The sequence below is a fragment of the Primulina tabacum genome, chromosome 15, assembly GCF_025594145.1.
Source record: "Primulina tabacum isolate GXHZ01 chromosome 15, ASM2559414v2, whole genome shotgun sequence".
Classification (NCBI taxonomy): domain Eukaryota; kingdom Viridiplantae; phylum Streptophyta; class Magnoliopsida; order Lamiales; family Gesneriaceae; genus Primulina; species Primulina tabacum.
The window spans coordinates 38,175,103-38,195,300 of record NC_134564.1 but is presented as its reverse complement, the minus strand read 5'-3'; the positions used below and the strand labels follow the sequence as shown (position 1 = coordinate 38,195,300).

The 20,198-nt window shown below is 37.9% G+C and overlaps 2 protein-coding genes across 2 annotated transcripts; one reads left to right on the top strand and one right to left on the bottom strand.

Moving 5' to 3' along the window:
- Nucleotides 1–1,880: 1,880 nt before the first annotated feature.
- Nucleotides 1,881–14,774, top strand: LOC142527220 (protein CHROMATIN REMODELING 4-like). Its single transcript, XM_075631959.1, is given in 11 exon segments — nucleotides 1,881–3,813; nucleotides 4,141–4,242; nucleotides 4,344–4,787; nucleotides 4,789–5,106; nucleotides 5,949–6,053; nucleotides 6,182–9,058; nucleotides 9,537–9,694; nucleotides 10,192–10,306; nucleotides 11,235–11,317; nucleotides 11,976–12,636; nucleotides 12,718–14,774. Coding segments are annotated over 11 exon segments (7,011 nt in total). The 5' UTR covers nucleotides 1,881–3,591; the 3' UTR covers nucleotides 14,644–14,774.
- Nucleotides 14,775–17,339: 2,565 nt separating this feature from the next.
- Nucleotides 17,340–18,850, bottom strand: LOC142527463 (protein UNUSUAL FLORAL ORGANS). Its single transcript, XM_075632279.1, has one exon. It carries the CDS (start codon nucleotides 18,797–18,799, stop codon nucleotides 17,591–17,593), a length of 1,209 nt encoding a protein of 402 aa, XP_075488394.1. The 5' UTR covers nucleotides 18,800–18,850; the 3' UTR covers nucleotides 17,340–17,590.
- Between the last annotated feature and the right edge of the window lie 1,348 nt (nucleotides 18,851–20,198).

Genomic DNA, 20,198 nt, shown 5'->3' with positions numbered 1-20,198 from the left:
ACTACTCTTGGCTCATCCCTAGCCCAAATGGAAGACAAGCCCATCAAGGGCCCAGGTATCCTCCTATAAATACCAGGTTTGATTGTTCAGTTAAGCTATTCACTATATTGTTTTCAGCAGCGCCCTTAGCTGCTCCCCCCATATATCCTCTAGGGCACCCTCCTGGCCCCCTCCTAACGGTCTTATTTGTGATTTCAGGCCCATGGTAATTTTGAAGCCCGTGTCTGGATTAGTGACGCTTGCGTGGATCGGACCCTAAACTTCCCGTGAGTATCACCCGGTATTGATTATCATTTTACCCTTTTCTCCGGTTTCTAAGGTAGTTACTGTGAGATGCTTACTTAGCATTGATGCTCTATTACGTTGGACTCTTCGTCAAATGGACGTCACCAATGCTTTTCGTCAAGGTGACCTTGATGAGAAAATACACAAGCATCTTCCTCAAGAATTTGTTAATCAAGGGGAGTTGAAGGTTTGTCGAAGACTCAAATCCTTGTACGGACTCAAGCAAGCATCAAGACGAAGGAATTTAAAATTTGGACATATTATGCTGGATGCAGGATATCGACAATCGAAGAAATATTATTCCTTATTTTTTAAAAAAAGAGTGAAGGATCTACATCTTTCCACATAGCCCTGAGGTTCAGGCTCATTGTTGAAGTCCGGAGTGAAAACAACTGACCGATGATAGAAAACTTTCAGGACGTTACAATATTGTTGGTATATGTTGATTACATTGTGATAACGGGGAGTAACATTTAAGATATTTCAAAGTTTAAATCATATTTGCATACCAAGATCTAAGTAAAGGATCTAGGGACACTAAAATATTTTCTTGGAATTGAGGTGGCTAGATCAAAACAGAGTATCTGTTTGAGTCGAAGAAAGTATGACTTAGAGTTGATTTCAGAAGCTGGGCTATCAGCTGCCAAAGCACGTGATACCGATGGAGCAAAATTTGAGGCTCACAACCAAAGAATTTGGTGACAGCAAGAGTAAAGGTGATTCAAATGATGTTTTGATGCAGGATCCAGGCCCTTATCGAAGGCTAGTTGGGCGGTTCATTTACCTAACAGTGACAAGGCCATACATTTGTTTTGCAGTGCAAACTCTAAGTCAATTTATGCAAGCACCGAAAGAATCTCATATGGATGTGACAATGAGAGTTTTGTGGTACTTGAAATCCTCACCCGGACTTGGGTTATTGCTGTCAACGCAGAGCTCCTTTTCTTTGGTTGTTTATTGTGATTCAGAGTGAGCCACATGTCCTATGAGCAGAAGATTTATTACAGGTTATTGTATAAAGCTGGGGAATTCCTTGATATCAGGGAAGACAAAGAAACAGAGAATAATGTCTAGATTATCAGTCGAAACATAATATAGATCAATGGTTAACACTACTTGCAAGATTGTTTGGATTAGAGGTCTGTTAGGGGACGTGGGGATACAGTCATCAGAGCCAACAATCTTACAATGTGACAACGAAGCAGCAATACACATAGGAACTAAAGCCTATATATCATGAGAGAACTAAACAACATAAGTTCCAATTGGGGAAGACACAGCATGGATATTTATTGAGCAAGCTTGATGTAATAAACATATACAAGCTTGTGGGGAGTGTCAAGAGTCGTGATTTGCATCTATTAGAAGAAGAGGTATTGTACTCATTTTTTCTCAATTTCTCTTTAGCAATGGAGTTGACGGTTATTCTCCCAAATTGTATTTTAACACAAATCTATATATATATATATATATATATTATATTCTTTACCATAACGGAACCCCATGCTGAACTTAAACATCGTAATGGTACAGTGTTCACAATTAACGTCAAATCTTTTCCAGATCATATGTATCTACAGTTCGTGTGATGGGTTTAAGTTTAAATAAATACGCAGTAAGAGCGAATCATATGCAATTATCCAACTCTCCACCACCAGCTCACCGTTGCATGTTACGGAGCGGAAAGGAATTGAAAGAGGAAAACCCGAGGGAATGGGTTATCATGGAAGAATGAGAGGGAAGAAGCGCAAAAAACGAAGTAGAGTGTGAGGAGAGGGATACGACAGGCGTCCGGTAGTTCCACGTGTCGGATTCTGAGTGGACGAGTCTGGGCTCTCTTCCAACAGCATACATGTCAGCGTGTGTAAAGCCCCAAAGTCCAATGAACCCGGCGAATCCGTATTTGTATTGTAATGTATTGCTAATCTCATTCTCGCACAGCACACGATACGATTCATTAACTTTCTCTCTCTATCTATTTATTTCAAGACTCAAGTGCCTGCCCCGCCCCGTGTACTCTCTCTCTCTCTCTCTCTCTTATTCTCCTTTCTCCCGTACTCGTGTAACCTAATGCCCTTTTCCCTTGCTCCACCGCTTCCTCTGTTTCGATCCTTCTGTGCGCATGAAGAAATAAGCCAGATTGGTGGTGTTTCCAAGTTTTTGTTGGTGTTTTGATCCATTAGCAAGGTTTTGGTGGATGATTACTTTGTTATGGGATGTTTTTCTTTCTATTTTCCTGCCAAGTTGGGATGAATCTTTTGCATTTTGCACTTCGTTTTTCATGTGGGCGCTCTTTTATATTTGCATGTTATGGGTTAAAGTTACAGTTGAGTTAAAGTTGCGCTCTTTTTATTGTATATAAATTATATATTGATGTTTCATTTTGTATGTTTCTTTATTAATGACTTTCGGTTCTGGGTTTCTGTTTTAAGAATTTTTAGTGTTTTCTGATAAAGAAGTTTGAACAGAACGCACTATTGCATGTAATTATCTTAAACATAAATCAGTCCATTTAAAGGTTTACATGAAAAAAAGCGTGTTGTATATGCAATCTGCACAGATTTTGATTTAACTTTGACCATGTATTGAAATTGAAGAAGTTAGACGTAGTTTCTACATCTGCAATCGTCCGTGTTGCTATTTCTCATTCTCGTTGAAGCCTATAAACTTCTAGTGGCAGTTTATTTAGAGAAAAAGAATAGTGATGAAAGAGCATATAAAATCTATTCGGTAAATCTTTGGTTGAAAAGTGAAGGCAGTGGGTGCTCTAAGTCAGGAAAAATCAAGAAAAAGGTAGCTTAGCCAGAGTGATATATGATTCTTAGGGAAATCAATTTAGAAAGAGAATCATATTGGCCGCAAGAGCTATTCGTAAAAGCATGAGTGGCTTGTAAATAGCTTGTCTATTATAAAACCAAACTTGATCTCTATTTAATAAATTTATATTGGCATTGATCAGTAGATTGATTGCCTTTTCAGTTCCTACAATCGTCATTTTAGGATCGTCTTTGAGTCAATAATCACTTTGGTTTAAACACGGTTATTTGTTTGTTGGATTTTACTTCTAGTATTTATTTCTTCCCCCACTTGCTTTTTTTTTTTGCTCGGGGCTTTTGAGCTTGTAATATTTACTTGATAACTTTGTTGCTTGCTACCATATTGCTTATGAGTGGAGTCTGATCTTAATGCTTAACCTAATTTCTACCTGATATTATGGCACTTACTTTCAATTTTTAAGCTTCTTTCCTCAGCTCTTCCATTCTAGTGTTGGTTACATTCTGACATACTCAGTGCAGTTCTTAGTGTATGGAAATGAAGAAAGAGAGTTCAAAGCCTAGTGCAATACTTGACAGAAACTGGGTGTTGAAACGTAAACGCAGAAAGCTTCCGGCGCGTATAGTTAAATCTGGTGATAGAGAAAAAGGTTACAAGTCATTGAAGTTTCCATCCACGACACTATCGAAGCTTGAACTGAAAGAGAATGCTGGTTTAGATGGATGTTCTGGCAAGAGAAAAGGAAATGATGGGGTGAGTGTTTGAATTCGATGTTTTCTATCTTTTTGGTTCCAATTCTGATAGTGAAATATTTAACTGGTTGTTTCCAAATGGAGAAATATGTGTTCTAAGAAAATCACTGCATACTTGATTCAGCACCACATTTGGCTAATTGTCCTTGTTTTGGTTTTTTTTATTTTTATTTTTTTTTTAGCTTAGTTTTGTTTCCCAGCTATTTATCTTAGTTTCCTTGACTCATGTCGCTCTTATGTATTAATGGCACTAATTGGACTTGGACGCTAGAATATGTGAGAGCTTGTGGGCTGCTTATGACATGTGACTCACATTTTCTAATCTCAGTATTATTACGAGTGTGTAATTTGTGAACTTGGTGGAAAGCTGCTGTGTTGTGATAGCTGCCCCTGCACGTATCATCTTGAGTGTTTAGATCCTGTTCTGAAGGTATGTTTGCTTTGTTTTTGTTATCTTGACAATGCCTGTATAGAGATTCTTATTTTTCATTTACATGCAATAACACATCATTTATTAATTATCTTCTCAAGCGTATTCCATCGGGAAAGTGGGAATGCCCAATGTGTTGTCAGAGACATGCTTCACTGGAGTCTGTGAACCATCTGGATCCAGTTTCAAAAAGAGCACGAACAAAGATAACAATTCGAAGGTCAAAAACTGAAACTGAATCATCTGCAACTGACAAATTTACTAAAACATTTGAAGGTTCTGCAGTTGGGAAGAAACACAGTTCAGATAAAGGAAAATCATCCTTGTCTCATCTTGGCCAAATAGTTGAACATTTGGATAGTTTCTCCAATTGTGCACACAATAACCATCAGAATCACATGGTTCAAGATTGTTCAATGGATGATAGTTCTTCTTTTGGTGGCATTGATAAGAAACTAGATGGATCTCGTTCTCATAAACAAGCAGAGAAGCCAGCAATTCCTGCTGAAGGATCCTTGTCCTCGTCGAAGAAAAAAAAATCAACCTGCGGACGTGGAATCTTCTGAGATGAAACCTGAAGCATCATCTGAAAAAATATCACCTGAAAACAAACCTGTCCTTGCATTGGAAGCTGCCACTCGAGCTGCCCGAAAAAGAAAGCATAGAGCTTACTCTCATGATAATGAGAAGAAACATAAAATTGGCAAGGCCAAATCTGGTCCCGGAAAAGGTCAAGGGAGTGCCACACACCCAGGAGCTTCAAAATCCAAGGGACAATGTAAAATAATTGTCCACAAGGCTAGTTCAACTTCATTAAATTGGGATGCAGGCGAAGATGTCATTGATATCCTACCAATGGATGAGGTCCTCAACTTCTTGTTTGCTCTTAAAAATATGAAGTTATTTTTTTATTTTAGCTTGATGGCATCTGACGCTGAAAATCTTTAATTTGAACATTTTCACTTTTAGTTACTGAAATACCCTTAAAATTTTAAGGTATTGTTAGGAAGGTGCCACTGCTTATGTATGTTATTATTTGCTTGATATTGTGATATCGATTGGGAATAACTGGAGTTTTGCACTCAATTAGTAGGTCCAACCCATCTTTTTTTCCCTTCACGAAATTACCCACTATACAATGTTTACAAGAATGAAGCTTTCATTAAAAGTATAACTTGGTGATGTAGGTGAAGGGATATTTTCTTTGTTGTTGTGTCAGAAAATGATCAAAAATCTATCGTGAACTGTGAGATTAATGTCCTGAAGCGGTTTTTCATCATTTGTCGAAGAAGAGAGCCAAAGAGTTTGGTCAATTAGCAGCAAGTAAATTCAGGCTCCAAATCTCATTTTGTGATGGATTGCTTAAACCTAAATTGGATAGGACCAAATCAGTTGGGTGGAATATCAGTTATGTCAAATCGCTCATCAATCTAGTTTATATTTGATCGGTCTCATAAAGTCTCTTCTTTTGTTGTGTCATATTTAGACCTTCATTTCTGCGGGCTCTTTCCATTATTATTGCAGTGATTGCTGTCTCTATATAATCTATATTGCATCTTGTGAATTTCCTCTCATCTTCTACACCGGAAGCTCTGTGGTGGTTGTTTGTGATGCCTTTTCTATACATTTTGATATTGTAGTCCGATCCTTTTCTGTTGTGTTAAATTAATATTATTGTTTCCATGATTTGAATTGGTTGTATACAGGTGGTTCCTACGGAAGCAGCCCCTTATTCACTTGAAACACGGGAAGCAGAAAAAATTACAGTTGAACATGCAGCAGATGAAGAGCATGTTCTTGAAATCCAGCAGGTATGTGTTGACTGGACTTCTTCTTAAGACCATGATGTGGTTTTGAAGTACTTGTTGAACCGTGCCTTTAATTTAAAAGTTTTATTTATGTTATATGTTAATCTTGTTCATCATTTTTAACTTATCAGGTCGATCGGGTGGTTGGTTGTCGAGTTAAAGTTGATAACAGAGATTTTGTTTGTGGTGCTGCGGTGATTAACAAAAAAGAGGCACTTTTAGGCGAATCGTTGGTTTCAGAAGATCTGAGTACACTGTCTGAGGAAAATCCCTGTGCTGAGATGCGATTGGATGCAAAGGAGCTCCTTTTAGGGAAGATATTTGTTGCAGAAGATCCAAGTAAACTATCAAAGGAAATTCCCAGCTGTGAGATGCATTTGGATGCGGTTGGTGACGGAAACTCGGGAGAGGACCATCAGGATGTTGCCAGCTGTTCCGATGGAGCAAGAAACTTAAAAACTAATATGAATAAAGGCAAGCTACAGGTTTACAGAAGATCAGCAGCCAAAGAATGTAAAGAGAAAAGTTTGACAGATTCTTTGAGAAGAGACAGTAAAGGTTCTGATTCCATGGTGCTGGATAACAATAAAGATAGAGGCAGTAAATTGTGTGTCGGTGCCCCAACTGATGAGGTGGTTTCGGAGGTTGAGAAGAGTGTGACAATCTTGGAGACTTGTCACATTAATGGTGGTTTGAAGGACAGTCACGCCTCTGGAACCTTAAAGAACTTTCTAACACAATATTTGGATGAAAATGGAAGCACAAAGGAGGAAAAAAGGGTCACAATATTGGGCATTGCTCCAAAAAAAAAATTCCTAGAGTCTCGCTTGGTTGAAGCTGGATCCACCACTGTCTCGTTTGAGTTTTTGGTGAAATGGGTTGGGAAATCTCATCTTCATAACAGCTGGATTCCCGAATCTGAGCTGAAAATTCTTGCCAGACGAAAATTGGAGAATTACAAGTCAAAGTATGGTACAGCTTCAGTGAATCTATGTGAGGAACAATGGAAGATGCCACATCGAGTAATCGCTACCCGGTCCTCTATTGCTGGTTCCAACGAAGCATACGTAAAATGGAAAGGTCTTCCTTATGATGAATGCACTTGGGAAAGAATGGACGAACCTGCGATTGCAAAATCATTTCACTTAATTGATAGATTCTTGAGGTTTGAACAGCAAACCTTGGAGAATGAGAGTGCGAAGCTTGACTCTACACAAGACAAAAATGACTTCCCACCAAGTGAGGTAATCAATCTCATGGAACAGCCTAAAGAACTAGTTGGAGGTTCTTTGTTTCCACATCAGTTGGAAGCATTGAATTGGTTACGAAAAAGCTGGCATAAATCAAGAAATGTGATACTTGCTGATGAAATGGGGCTTGGAAAAACGGTGTCAGCTTGTGCTTTCATCTCATCTTTGTATTTCGAATTTAAAGCTAGACTTCCTTGTCTGGTTTTGGTTCCTCTATCGACAATGCCCAACTGGATGTCAGAATTTACACTTTGGGCTCCTCATCTCAATGCCGTAGAATATCATGGGAACACGAAAGCTAGAGCCATAATTCGCCAATATGAATGGCATGCCTGTAATCCCCACGGAAAAAACAAACCATCTGCTTACAAATTTAATGTTCTCTTAACTACTTATGAAATGGTTTTATGTGATTCCATGTATCTACGAGGAGTTCCCTGGGAAGTTCTTGTGGTTGATGAGGGTCACCGCCTAAAAAATTCTGGCAGTAAGCTATTTGGCTTACTGAATACATTTACATTCCACCATCGAGTACTGTTGACTGGCACTCCTCTTCAGAACAATATTGGCGAGATGTACAATTTACTCAATTTTCTGCAGCAAGCTTCTTTTCCTTCTCTTTCTTTATTTGAGGAGAAGTTTAATGATCTAACTACCGCAGAAAAGGTGGAGGAACTGAAGAAACTTGTTGCTCCACACATGCTCCGCAGGCTTAAAAAGGATGCCATGCAGAATATTCCCCCTAAGACTGAACGAGTGGTTCCTGTCGAGTTATCATCAATTCAGGCAGAATATTACCGTGCCATGCTCACAAAAAACTACCAATTATTGCGCAACATAGGAAAAGGGGTTCCGCAACAATCGATGCTGAATATTGTGATGCAGTTGAGGAAGGTTTGCAATCATCCTTATCTCATACCAGGCACTGAGCCTGAATCTGGATCATTGGAATTTCTTCACGAAATGCGAATAAAAGCTTCAGCTAAGCTGACTCTGCTGCATTCTATGCTTAAATTGTTACACAAAGAAGATCATAGAGTCCTTATCTTTTCACAGATGACCAAGTTACTTGATATCCTTGAGGATTACCTGACTATTGAATTTGGGCCTAAGACATATGAGAGAGTTGATGGCTCTGTTCCTGTAGCCAATCGGCAAGCGGCAATAACACGTTTCAATCAAGACAAGAGTAGATTTGTGTTTCTTTTATCTACGCGCTCGTGTGGCCTTGGCATTAACTTGGCAACTGCCGATACTGTAATTATCTATGATTCAGATTTCAATCCACATGCAGATATCCAAGCTATGAACCGAGCACATCGAATAGGGCAGTCAAACCGACTTCTCGTGTACAGGCTTGTTGTCCGTGCTAGTGTTGAAGAGCGTATATTGCAGCTTGCAAAGAAAAAGCTAATGTTAGACCAACTCTTTGTGAACAAGTCTGGGTCACAAAAGGAGGTGGAAGACATCTTAAAATGGGGCACAGAAGAACTTTTTAGTGATTCATCTTCGATTATCGGAAAAGATGGTGACATCCACATCGATAAAGATGATTCACTTACAGAAATAGAGCATAATAATAGGAGGACTGGTGGTCTTGGGGATGTATACAAAGACAAATGTGCTGATTGTAGCAATACGATCACATGGGATGAAAATGCCATTTTGAAATTGTTGGACCGCTCAGACCTGCAGTCTGATTCAGCCGATGATAATACTGAAATCGAGCTGGAGAATGACATGCTTGGTTCAGTGAAGGTGACAACTGTTTTCTGATTTTATGACCCTGTTAGGTTTTTTTATCTAGTATTTATCTCTGTAAAACAAGAATTCCTATTTATATCTAAAATATAAGCATTACTGTTCGGTTGAGTATATTCACTTCATCACATATGTTATGATATAACTTTATTACCGAGTTAGGTAAATTGAATTGGATCATTACGTTGGATGCTCTTATGGTACTTGGGCATCATATTGAAAATAATGATTTTCTTCCTTCTGCTATCGCATTTCTCCTCCTCTTTCTTCAATCATTTGTCAATGTTGATACGTTTCACATTTATGCTTCTTTAATAAATCTCGTGTCATTTGACTCATTTCGTAGTTTTTGGATCAATGCTGAAAGTGCTCTTGAAAAGAACTCACTTACATAGGATTGCCTCTAATCACGGGAAATGAAGTTTTGATTTCACTGGTACCCTTGTTTCTCACTGTCTCTCCTTTTTCCTCTCAGTCACTTGAATGGAATGATGAGTCCACAGAAGAACAAGCTGGAATGGTGTCAGGACCTGTGGCTAATAAAGACAGGACTCTACCAAGTTCTGAAAATAAAGATGATATTTCTGTTGGCGTCATTGAAGAGAATGAATGGGATAGGCTATTGCGAGTTAGGTGGGGAATTCTATCTTGTCTCACCTATTTGATCATTTTGCCTCATGCTGATAAAACCTCTGCATCTCATACTTTAACAGAAAAACTGTTTTGAATTTAGTAGAGATATTAATGAAGTGAGGCTTTAGAGAGAAATTTCTGAGCTTCATATAAATTAATAATGGGAGCCACGTGAATTGCATTTGTGTAGGGATAAAAAGATAAACTATCTATCCTTGGGGGTGCTTTATGTGTTGGGTTAACTTTGTCACCAGTAATATGAATATCCAGCCGTGATAACACCGAAAGAAGATGGATTTCTGTGGTTTTCCTGTACGAGTTTGATTCTTATCCTTTCTTCATTGACAATGTTATAGCCCTTATGAATTATAAGTACCCCTGAAAATATCTTTATAATTTTGTGGCATGTGTAGATGCGACTGTAGAAAGTTTATAAATTAAATTTCCCTAAATTGTGAGATAGATCATGTCTTAGTTGTTGCTCATGGATTTTATAGATGGGAGAAATATCAAAATGAGGAGGAAGCAGCTCTTGGTCGAGGAAAACGCCAGAGAAAAGCTGTTTCATATCGGGAGGCATATGTCGCTCATCCTATTGAAACACTGACTGGAGTACTCCCTCTTTCTCTTTTCACCCTTTTTCTATCAATTCATCTATTTATCATATAATTATAACTATAATGTTTCTTTCTATCCGTGCACCATCGGTCTACCACCTGTCTGTTGGGAACTTGCCATTTTTTATGTGTTTCGAAACCCGAGTTCTTTATTAATGCTTTGGAAGGATTAAAGTAAATCTCTGCACATAGACGTCATATTTATTTAAAATTATTAATACTCTGATACGTTTATGCTTTGTCGTCTTTTGACAAATTTACAGTAGTTGTACAAGTTCACAACCTCCGCACATTACGTCATGTTTATTTAAAATTCTAGAAATTTTGTTACATTTGTAGTGTCATCTTTGGATAAATAATAAATTTACAGTATTTGTAAAAGTTCACTGCCTGTGAGTTATCTTTATGATGGTATTTGATTAAGCCTTGCTTTGCATATGTTTCTAAATATTATAGGCTTGTAGCTTTTTTCAATTGAGCAGCTTCCAAAAAGCCATCCAAACTGGGGATTTGTGGATTGAGATCTTTATTATTTCTACAGAGAAATTCCTCACTTTGAAAACTATATTGTCTTGGTTTTATTTTTTTAGGATACGAATGATACTTCTTCTTTGTGTTGTCTTTTCTGAGAAGTTTTGTTCTGGTTCAGATCTTGTTTAGGTTTGTGTTTCTGTTCATTTAACCTTATTTGGACTTGCTGTTTTGGATTAAAAAAGAAAAGTAAAACAAAATGTTGCAAATTGAAAATTGTGAGGTTGTCTGATGGCCTCAGTTTTATCAGCCTTAGTTTCACCTTTTATTTACCTTCTGTTAGAAAATCTTGATTTCATATAATAACTTTCATTGTGTCAATGTTTTATGTTGGACTGAGATATTAGTAGATTTAGTCATATCTTAATGGTATTTATTGTAACCGTGATAAGAATGTTACTGGGGAAGAACCAGAGCCTGAACCAGAGCCTGAGCGGGAGTACACACCAGCTGGACGAGCTCTTAAGGAAAAATAGTGAGTTGCACTTAAATTTAATTTCACATTTTGTAGTTAAACTTTTCTAGCAGTAGGAAGATTTCCCAAACAAAAAAAATCCGAAATGAACTGGAATATCATGTCTTTATCACACACTCCAGATAATGAATTTCCCTTTGTTGTGAACCCAATCAATAAATTGAATAACCTCGTACTTTCTATCGCCAGATAATTAAGACAATACTAAAAATTAAACTCCTATCCCTGAAAAGGAAGATGAGCTTTGTTGGTGCAAGTCTTTTGGCATGCATTTTATACTAAGTAGTTGATTTACTGATTTGAAAATATTTATAGAGTTCCATTTGAGCTGCAATACGCAAAATGAAACTACTATACAGAATAAAAGTTGTCATTACAAATTTGAAACTGACAAAGTGTATTTTCGTGAATTGTGGTTTCTTATGTATTCTCTCTTGATTGTTATTGGAGATTGCATCACATATTTCTGTGATTACAGGTTAAATTCATGAATTTTCTTGACTGTTTGCTCTATAGTCGTATTTTGCACGGTAACTGCACAGATATACTACATGCTATTTCCACTTTTGGTGCCACAGATTAAAAACAGTGATTGACTCTTGTTTTGCTCCAGATTTTGATATATCATATACTTCTGTTGTGTTGTTTGTTTAAACAGTACCAAGCTTCGTTCTAGACAAAAAGAAAGATTGGCCCAAAGGAACATGAAGGGGTCATTGGCACAGCTTCAGGGATCGTACATGCTAGAGTTAATGCCACAGTTTCCACCTTTTCATTCTCAAGAAGGAAAAAAAATGGAGGTGTCAGTTCAACCTGTTGAAGAAAAAACTCCAGATACCGAATTGGAAGATAAGAGTCATGGTCAAATGATGGAACCAAATAGCATGACTGACTCAAACCTGAAGCTGGGAAGAATGTCCAAGCGTAAATCTAATTTTATTCTGCAACCTTCTGTGATATCCAATGATCGATATATGTCTGAAGTTTCCATGACCAATGACCAGTTACAGAACACATGCTCCATTGATATTTTGCGGCATAATTTACCACCAGTAATAGGATTATGTGCCCCAAATGCTCCTAAAAGAATGGATCCCCTGCAGAGGAAAATGTCAAAATCCTACCAAAGACAAACCAAGCAATGGCTTGGAGTTGAGTTCCCAATGACATCTACTTGTTCTCCCTCTGGCATGTCGAATGAGATGACTGTTAATGGTCATGAGTCAATCCCAACCCGGTATAAATTTCCTGATTTTTCATCCGGAACTTCTCGATTTCCACGGAGTGACGTCTCGGATATGCATCTACCATTCACTTCTGTGAGTTGTCCATACCACTCGTGCATATATTTAATCCTGAAGAACTATTGATTTAATTAACTTTTTAACATTCATTTGCAGCATTCATTGAATGTCCTGAAAGGTAAAGCATCTGCGGATCATTCTAGAAACCCTGGTGCAATTAATTCTGATTTCCAAGAAAAAATGCTATTGTCCAAACTACCGTTTTATGAGAAGCAGATGCCTAGATATTCACTTCCCGGTGGAAACTTGCCAAATATGAATCCTGACTTGTTCCCAAGCTTATCACTGGGATCTAGAGTTGCAGACTCAAATGATGGTGTCCATGGTCTTCATCTTCCCATGTTTCCAAGTCTCAAATTTCCACCAGATCCACCCAAGTATAATCAACAAGAACATTATTTATCTCCAGCATTGGGCTCAAGCCAGATGCCATCAGCATTTGCGTCATTTCCTGAAAACCATAGGAAGGTTCTTGAGAACATCATTCTAAGGACTGGATCTGGATCTAACGGCCTGCTGATGAAGAAGTCTGAAATAGATATCTGGTTGGAGGATGAACTTGATCATCTATGGATAGGTGTTCGTAGACATGGAAAGGGAAGATGGGAGGCAATGTTACGTGATCCAAGGTTGAAGTTTTCAAAATTTAGAACTTCTGAGGATTTGTCAGCTAGATGGGAGGAAGAAGAAATCAAGATCTTTGAAGGGCCAAGACTTCCGGGATCAAACTCTCTCAAGCCCCTGAAATCTGCGAATCCTCTGTTTTCTGGAATTTCGGAAGGAATGATGGCACGAGCACTGCACGGAGCTTGTTCAGATGGGATGATGACACGGGTGTTGCACGGAACAAAATACAACGATTCTTTGAAATTCCAAACGCATCTAACTGACATGAGACTTGCTCTTGGTGGTCTAGCGTCTGGAGCACAACAATCAGAACCATCTGATACAGCTCTTCCAACATGGAGTGCAGATAAGTTCCCAAATTTTTTTTCCAGAGACTTTTTTGGAGGAACCATTCAGGGATCAGTTGCTTCCTCTAGCACTGATAATGAGTCACCCTTTATTCTAAGCTCATTTGGATCGATTTACTTGGATTCTCATGGATTGCAGCAAAGGGACAAACTAAAGAATGCAACTAGGATGAGGATGATGCCTGACCTTCGTAACATGGGAAACAGTGAGCCTGGTGGTTCTCCTCAGGTCATTGACTGTGGGAAGGTTCGAAGTTATTCTGAGTCAAAGGGGAAGGAAGAAGTTGCTAGATGTACTTCTCCAAAAGACAATTTACCTCACTGGCTTCGAGAAGCTGTGAATGCTCCTGGTAAAGCCTTCGAACCTGAGCTGCCTCCTGCAGTGTCTGCAGTAGCACAATCTGTCAGAGTTTTGTATGGGGAAGGTTCTTCAAAAATACCTCCATTTCTTGTTCCTGGTCCACCTCCCCTAAAGCCCATGGATCCTCTGAGTGTTCTGAAGAAGAATAGAAAGAGGAAGAAGAGGTTGCATACGCCTAATAAGTCCTCTCAGGGTATTGTTAATAGCTTCCCTGCCAACCATGATATAGAACATGTTGGGTCAACTTCCGTTGCAGGAATGTTGGAGCTCCCTAAGTCAGAGGCTTCTGGATTCCCCTGGATTGATGGTAATCTTAACTTGCCTACTCGTGATGACAAAATCAATCCTTTTTCCTCATCCGTGATGCCGACTGCTTTAAAGAAAGCCGTTGTATGCTTGTCTCCTTCACCTGAAGTCCCGGAATTGGCTGGCTCTCGTGTTGCACCTGGTCCACCTCCTGGCACACCCCCAGTCTCCATTAATAGCTTGGTTGCAAAGTCAAGTTCTGTTGATCAACAAGGAACAGAACGGGAAGCTAAGGAGATATAATCTGCTGTAGAAGAGCTGTGCAGAAGTGGGGATTCCAACAAAACACAGTCAGATGCTTTGCAGACACAACAGTTAGATGAGGAAGCGATATTTTCTAAAGGTACTGTCAGCTTATCAAGATTAGATGGATGCCGGTAGTTGATTGGAGTTTTGGTGCTTTTTATTTGTCAGGCGACCCAGTGAACTCATTTTTGTAGTGCACTTTTGAATGTCATGAATATAGAGGAACTTCAACATTATTTACTATGTATTGCATCGTATCATATTGCATACCAGGTATATATCCATTAACTCTTTAACGAGTACACACACAACACATGAAAAAGATTCAGTGATGTGCAATGGTAACTGTTGAATTTAAAAAGGCTTGTTCGAGACTGGTTACACTTGTGGTTTGTGGTCATGAAATATAATTCGACTTGTAGAACTTGTACTAAATTGTTCTTCAAAATTTGCCGACGAGGCCTGTCCAGCATTCAAGCATGATGATGTTGGTGAAGCCTGTCCAGAATGCAGGTGTTGGTACCCATTATCTTCTAGTATAATGTTTTGTCCGTAATTTTGTTGGGGACTGTTGGGATTAATTCCAAATCATTAGATGATCAATGAACCAGTTGCATCCTTGTTAACCAATGAATCAACACTCGAACAGAAGAATTTCAATGCAATCAAATAGAGCCCAGAACACATACATGCGAGAAAGAAAATACTTGAAAATACTAACACAAGCTAGTTACGTGGTTCTGTCATGAATGACTAACATCCACGGGAGAACCGCCCAAATCCTTTATTGATGCTCACAAGTGTTCTACAGATACAAAATCTTTACGACAGAGAACACAAAAAGAACAAACTTTATTGATTAAATTTCATCTGCCTTCTTTCTTTTTACCTCTCTCTCCCCCCTCGCACTTGCATCAGTTTCATAATGTATTGAATTGATATGCCTCATTCTTCGCAAATCTCGTGTATTTATATACCCACCAGTTGATCGGGTAATCGGTCACTCTATTTTCTTCACTTCACAGAATTCATCAAGTCAACGGCTCAACAGTCGCAACTTCCCACCGACTTCTTGGCACGAGTTCTTCTGTTAAATTCTGTGGAGCCTTCTTGAGAGAAACTCACATCAACAATCTCCAACTTGTCTATATAAAACGGGTTGTCCTCCATTCCCCCCTTTCAGGCTAGTTCCTTGCCACCACTCCAACCAAGTTCAAGCAATGCTTAAATTTAGCTTGCGGTAATGCCTTTGTCAACATATCCAAAGGATTGTCATAATGCATCGAGATTTTCTCCACCTTAATATGTCCCCTTGAAGTAACATATCTCCATTCCAAGCATCTTTTTTGTTTTCCCCAATTCTTTGATATCAAATTCAAAACTTAACAGCCCCTTGAGTGCTTGAAGATCACTCTTGTTCTTGCTTGCTATTAGCATGTCATCAATATACAGAAGCAAGAAAGTCCTTGATTGTGCATCTTCGTTTTCTTGTATATGCAGTTGTCAAACTTTCTTCTAGGGAAGTTTATATGTGTCATAAACTCATCAAACCTTTTGTACCATTGTCTAGGGCTTTGCTTGAGCCATATAAGGATTTCTTCAACAAACACACATAGCTTCTGTTGTTTATCATAGTAACCTTCAAGTTGATATATGAATATGGCTTCCTCAAGTTCACGATTGAGGAAGACAATTTTAACATCAAGTTGTTCCAACTCTAGATCCAATTGAGTGACTGAGGCTAGCATGAGTCTTATGGAGCCATGATTAACAACTAGAGAGTATATTTCATTAAAACCAAGCCCCTCTAGTTGTGTATTTCTTTTAGTCACTAGTCTTGCCTTATATCTCACATTGGAATGATCTTGCCCTCATTCCTTTACCTTGAATATCCATCTCCAGCCCACCTCGTTCCTTTAGGCTTATCAACCAGATCCCAAGTATTATATTTATTCAATGAGTTAATTTCCTCATTCATTGCTTCCAACCATTTGTGTTTGTGTTTAGAATTAGTTTTGAATTTTGCTTCTTCGCAATCGGGATTCCTTCTCCAAGAATGATAACTTTTATCTTCACATCTTTTTAAAATTCTTTCTATAAACTTATTGATATATAACTGATCATATCTATGATTTTACCCATTTGAGATTTGAAATGGAGATTTATGTAATGATACCAAGATGGTGTTAAAATTTGCAAGCTGTTTTAATATGTATAGATAGAATAAACATTGGCAAAAACTTGTGTGAGACGGTCTCACGTGTCGTATTTTGTGAGACGAATTTTTTATTTGGGTCATCCATGAAAAGTATTACTTTTTATGCTAAGAATATTAATTTTTATTGTAAATATCTGTAGGATTGACCCATCTCACAGATAAAGATTCGTGAGATCATCTCACAATAGACCTACTCATGATATTTGATGGCCGGGTGTAAATGAATGTATATTAATTATGCATATCATACGTCTTTTTTATTTCCGCTTTCTTAAATGATTAATTAATGTTTCATTGTGTTTGTTCAAAATTTATCTGATTCTACAAATATGGTAAACTAAAAAAGTTAAAAGATACAAAAATAAATTCATGATTGAGATTGAATGAAAGCATAAAATATATGGATGTATAAAAACACAATTTTTTCCCAAATTTTAAGAAACTTAATTGTACTATTATTTTTATTATTGAAAATTAATTTCCATAAATTATTTAATTCTCATAGAAATAAAATATGAAAATAAATTATTTCAAAATTTAATCGAAATAAATTTAAAATTTCAATAAGATACACTGATAAAGTATTAAAGTGTTTTAGATAATTTACTTAGTATGTCTATATATCTATCTAAATCAATACAAACATAATTACTTGTGAAAATCCTAGATCCGCCGTTTACATATATATTTGTGGTTGTCAATGGCGTGGAGATTAGCGAGTACGTACCCTAAGAAGCCAGCCGATAAAGTTGTTTCAGAATTTAAGAAACATAGTATTTGTACAAGTGACCGGCCCCGATCGACGTACAATATATATATATATATATATATATATATATTTCAAGCCTCCTCGATGGGCTAGAATTAAGATTGAAAGGGAAGAGTGAGTTGGTGAAGAAGAGCTGCGATTGGTACGGCAACTTTGGGTTCATATGCAAAACCAAGCAACTCGTCGACGTCATGATCATGAATATAAGGACATGCCGGCATCCACAGCCATCGCTTCCGACCAAACTCATACAACAACGCTTTATGATCTGATGAAGTACCTTTAATCATTATCACTACAAACTCACCGTGTGCAATGCAGTCGAACCCACGCCCTCCTTCAATCTCCGCAAATTCAATATACAGTTGCTGTGGCATCCTCTCTATCTCCACCCACATACTTCCCCCGCTTTCCTGCAATCCCCACATGCGCAGGCTCTTTGGAACATTTAGCTTGCTTTTCTCAACTGCTGCAACTAACAACAGCTTTCCTCCTCTCTCAACCAAGCTCGGAGAACGCAAAAACCTGCGCATAGGTGCCTGAATTTCGCACCACTGATTCATCCCAATCTCGTAACTCAACACACTGAAAGGGCTGTAGTTCATGCAGTAGAATCGACCTTCCACGTGAACCATCCGTCTTGATTCAAGGCTACATAGTCTCGGGAGACTAGAGGTTGTTCCCCATATGGAGTAGAATCCACCTCCATCGATGTGGAAGCTTTCTGAACTCAGATTCTTGACCGCGTAAGGAGATATCATGTCGTCTCCAGCGAAAACCAAGTCTATGGAAGAGTCGGAGATGGTCAAACCAATCGAAGGACAGAGCCTGGGCCTCAGCGTTGAGGGCAACTGAATTAGGGAGTTAGCTGTACCAAGGGTCAGTGGGTTGCAGAGGAGAATAGTCTTAGAACCAGCTTCTTCAGATACCCAACAAACTATGCCACCCGACGAAGAGGCGGGAAAAAATCCATATGGGATGAAAGGGAAAGAGAGGTGGTACCATTTCAAGTCGAGGGGATCGAAAAGGTAGCCTTCATATCTGTGAGCAGCGGAGGTAGTACTGGTGGGGTGGTTGTTAATATTCCTGTAGATGTAATTTTTAAGAGGGTGTTGCTTGAAGAACAAGAACCAGTGACGGGGAGGCGACACCTGAAGATATAAGTCTTGAAAGGTGTTGGCGAAAATGAGAGCATACCACCTTTTACACACGATTCGAGCTCGAAAAAAGGCGGGTGGGGGGAGACAGGATATGATACGATCGATCAAGCTTTGAGGAAGTCTACTCCATATTCTGCTGTCCATCCATGGAGTTGGAGTAATTGTACCGGTGATGAATGAAGTATAGGGTATAGTGTGTTCTGATGCTTCCATGAATTTATGGAGTAAGCTTCTCATGCAGCTACTAGCTATATATATATATATATATATTAGCTAGCTTGATTAGTAATTAGTGACATTCATTGAGATGAGTTAAGAAGCATACATTCGTTCAAGCAAGCAATAAATAAATAAATATATATAAATAATAACTGGGAGCATCGGCACGCATGCACGCACGTGAAAGTATATAACTTAATTAATATGTGAAATTCGATCTGTGGATAAGGAAGACAAAATAGGGATGCATATTGAGGAATGATGAAGAAAATATCATTGGCGGGACTGTCAATTAGATAATTAAAGAGGTTTATCAGATCGGGGTATAGATGATCATTAATATATTTTTTCAAGGGTCTTTTAGGTTAAGATGATCAGAATATACTTATAGAAAGGAAGGGACATCATGTAATATAAATATCACGATGATTTTGCAAGGTGCAAAATTAAATGTCTTTCTAATGAGATGTTAAAATAAATAAACAAAAGATAATAAAATAATCAAATCATGAAAATATATCTCATAATTTTTTTTTCCTGATGAGAGGCTAAAATAAATAAACAAAAGACAATAAAATAATCAAATCATGAAAATATATGGGTATCTCAGTCTTTCTATTTGATGTTTCCATGCGTCCATCATCTCATTGTTTTCTTGTGAGCAGAAATTTAAAGTGCACATCTGACAACCACTACTGTTACAATACCTATTACGTACACAAGAGAAATCAACATTGATTTTTGTTGTTAAACAAAAGTATCGAAAGCTCATTTAATATTGTGTATCACCGATTCCATATTCTACAAGTTGCATTAAGTAACTATATATTTATATATACTAACTTTTTAATCCTACACATATAATAAATGGTGAATTGAAAACAATATTTCAGTTACCGCATCGAATTATTTTTCAGGAATTCATATCATATTTTCGTGCAATTAATCTTTGTGTGCTCGACGGTATAGCTGGTATCACTGGATTATTAGACCCATATAATTAAATTTAAGTTCGGTTCAAGTGATCCTAGTGTATGAAACATAAATCTCTAGGTCAACATATCAATTTGATGAGCAATTGGCGTGAAGAGATCATTTCTAGCTTTTTCTTCCTAGCTAACACCACACCAGTAAAACGTTCACCATTATATCAAGGCGACTGCTTTTTTCCCCTCCAAATAAGAAAAGAAAAATATTTTAAAGACTTGTTTAGCTTAATAGAGGTCCTAAGTAGCTATCTAGCTAGCTAGGTGGCTCAAGTGTCTTGTTTTTGTCAATCGATGGAAGAGAGAGTACTTTCAATGAAAAGTAGAAAAGTGACCAA

Bases quoted from the DNA above. Each gene is read 5' to 3' on its own strand.
- LOC142527463 (XM_075632279.1), bottom strand. From the start codon at position 18,799: ATGGACAGCAGAATATGGAGTAGACTTCCTCAAAGCTTGATCGATCGT.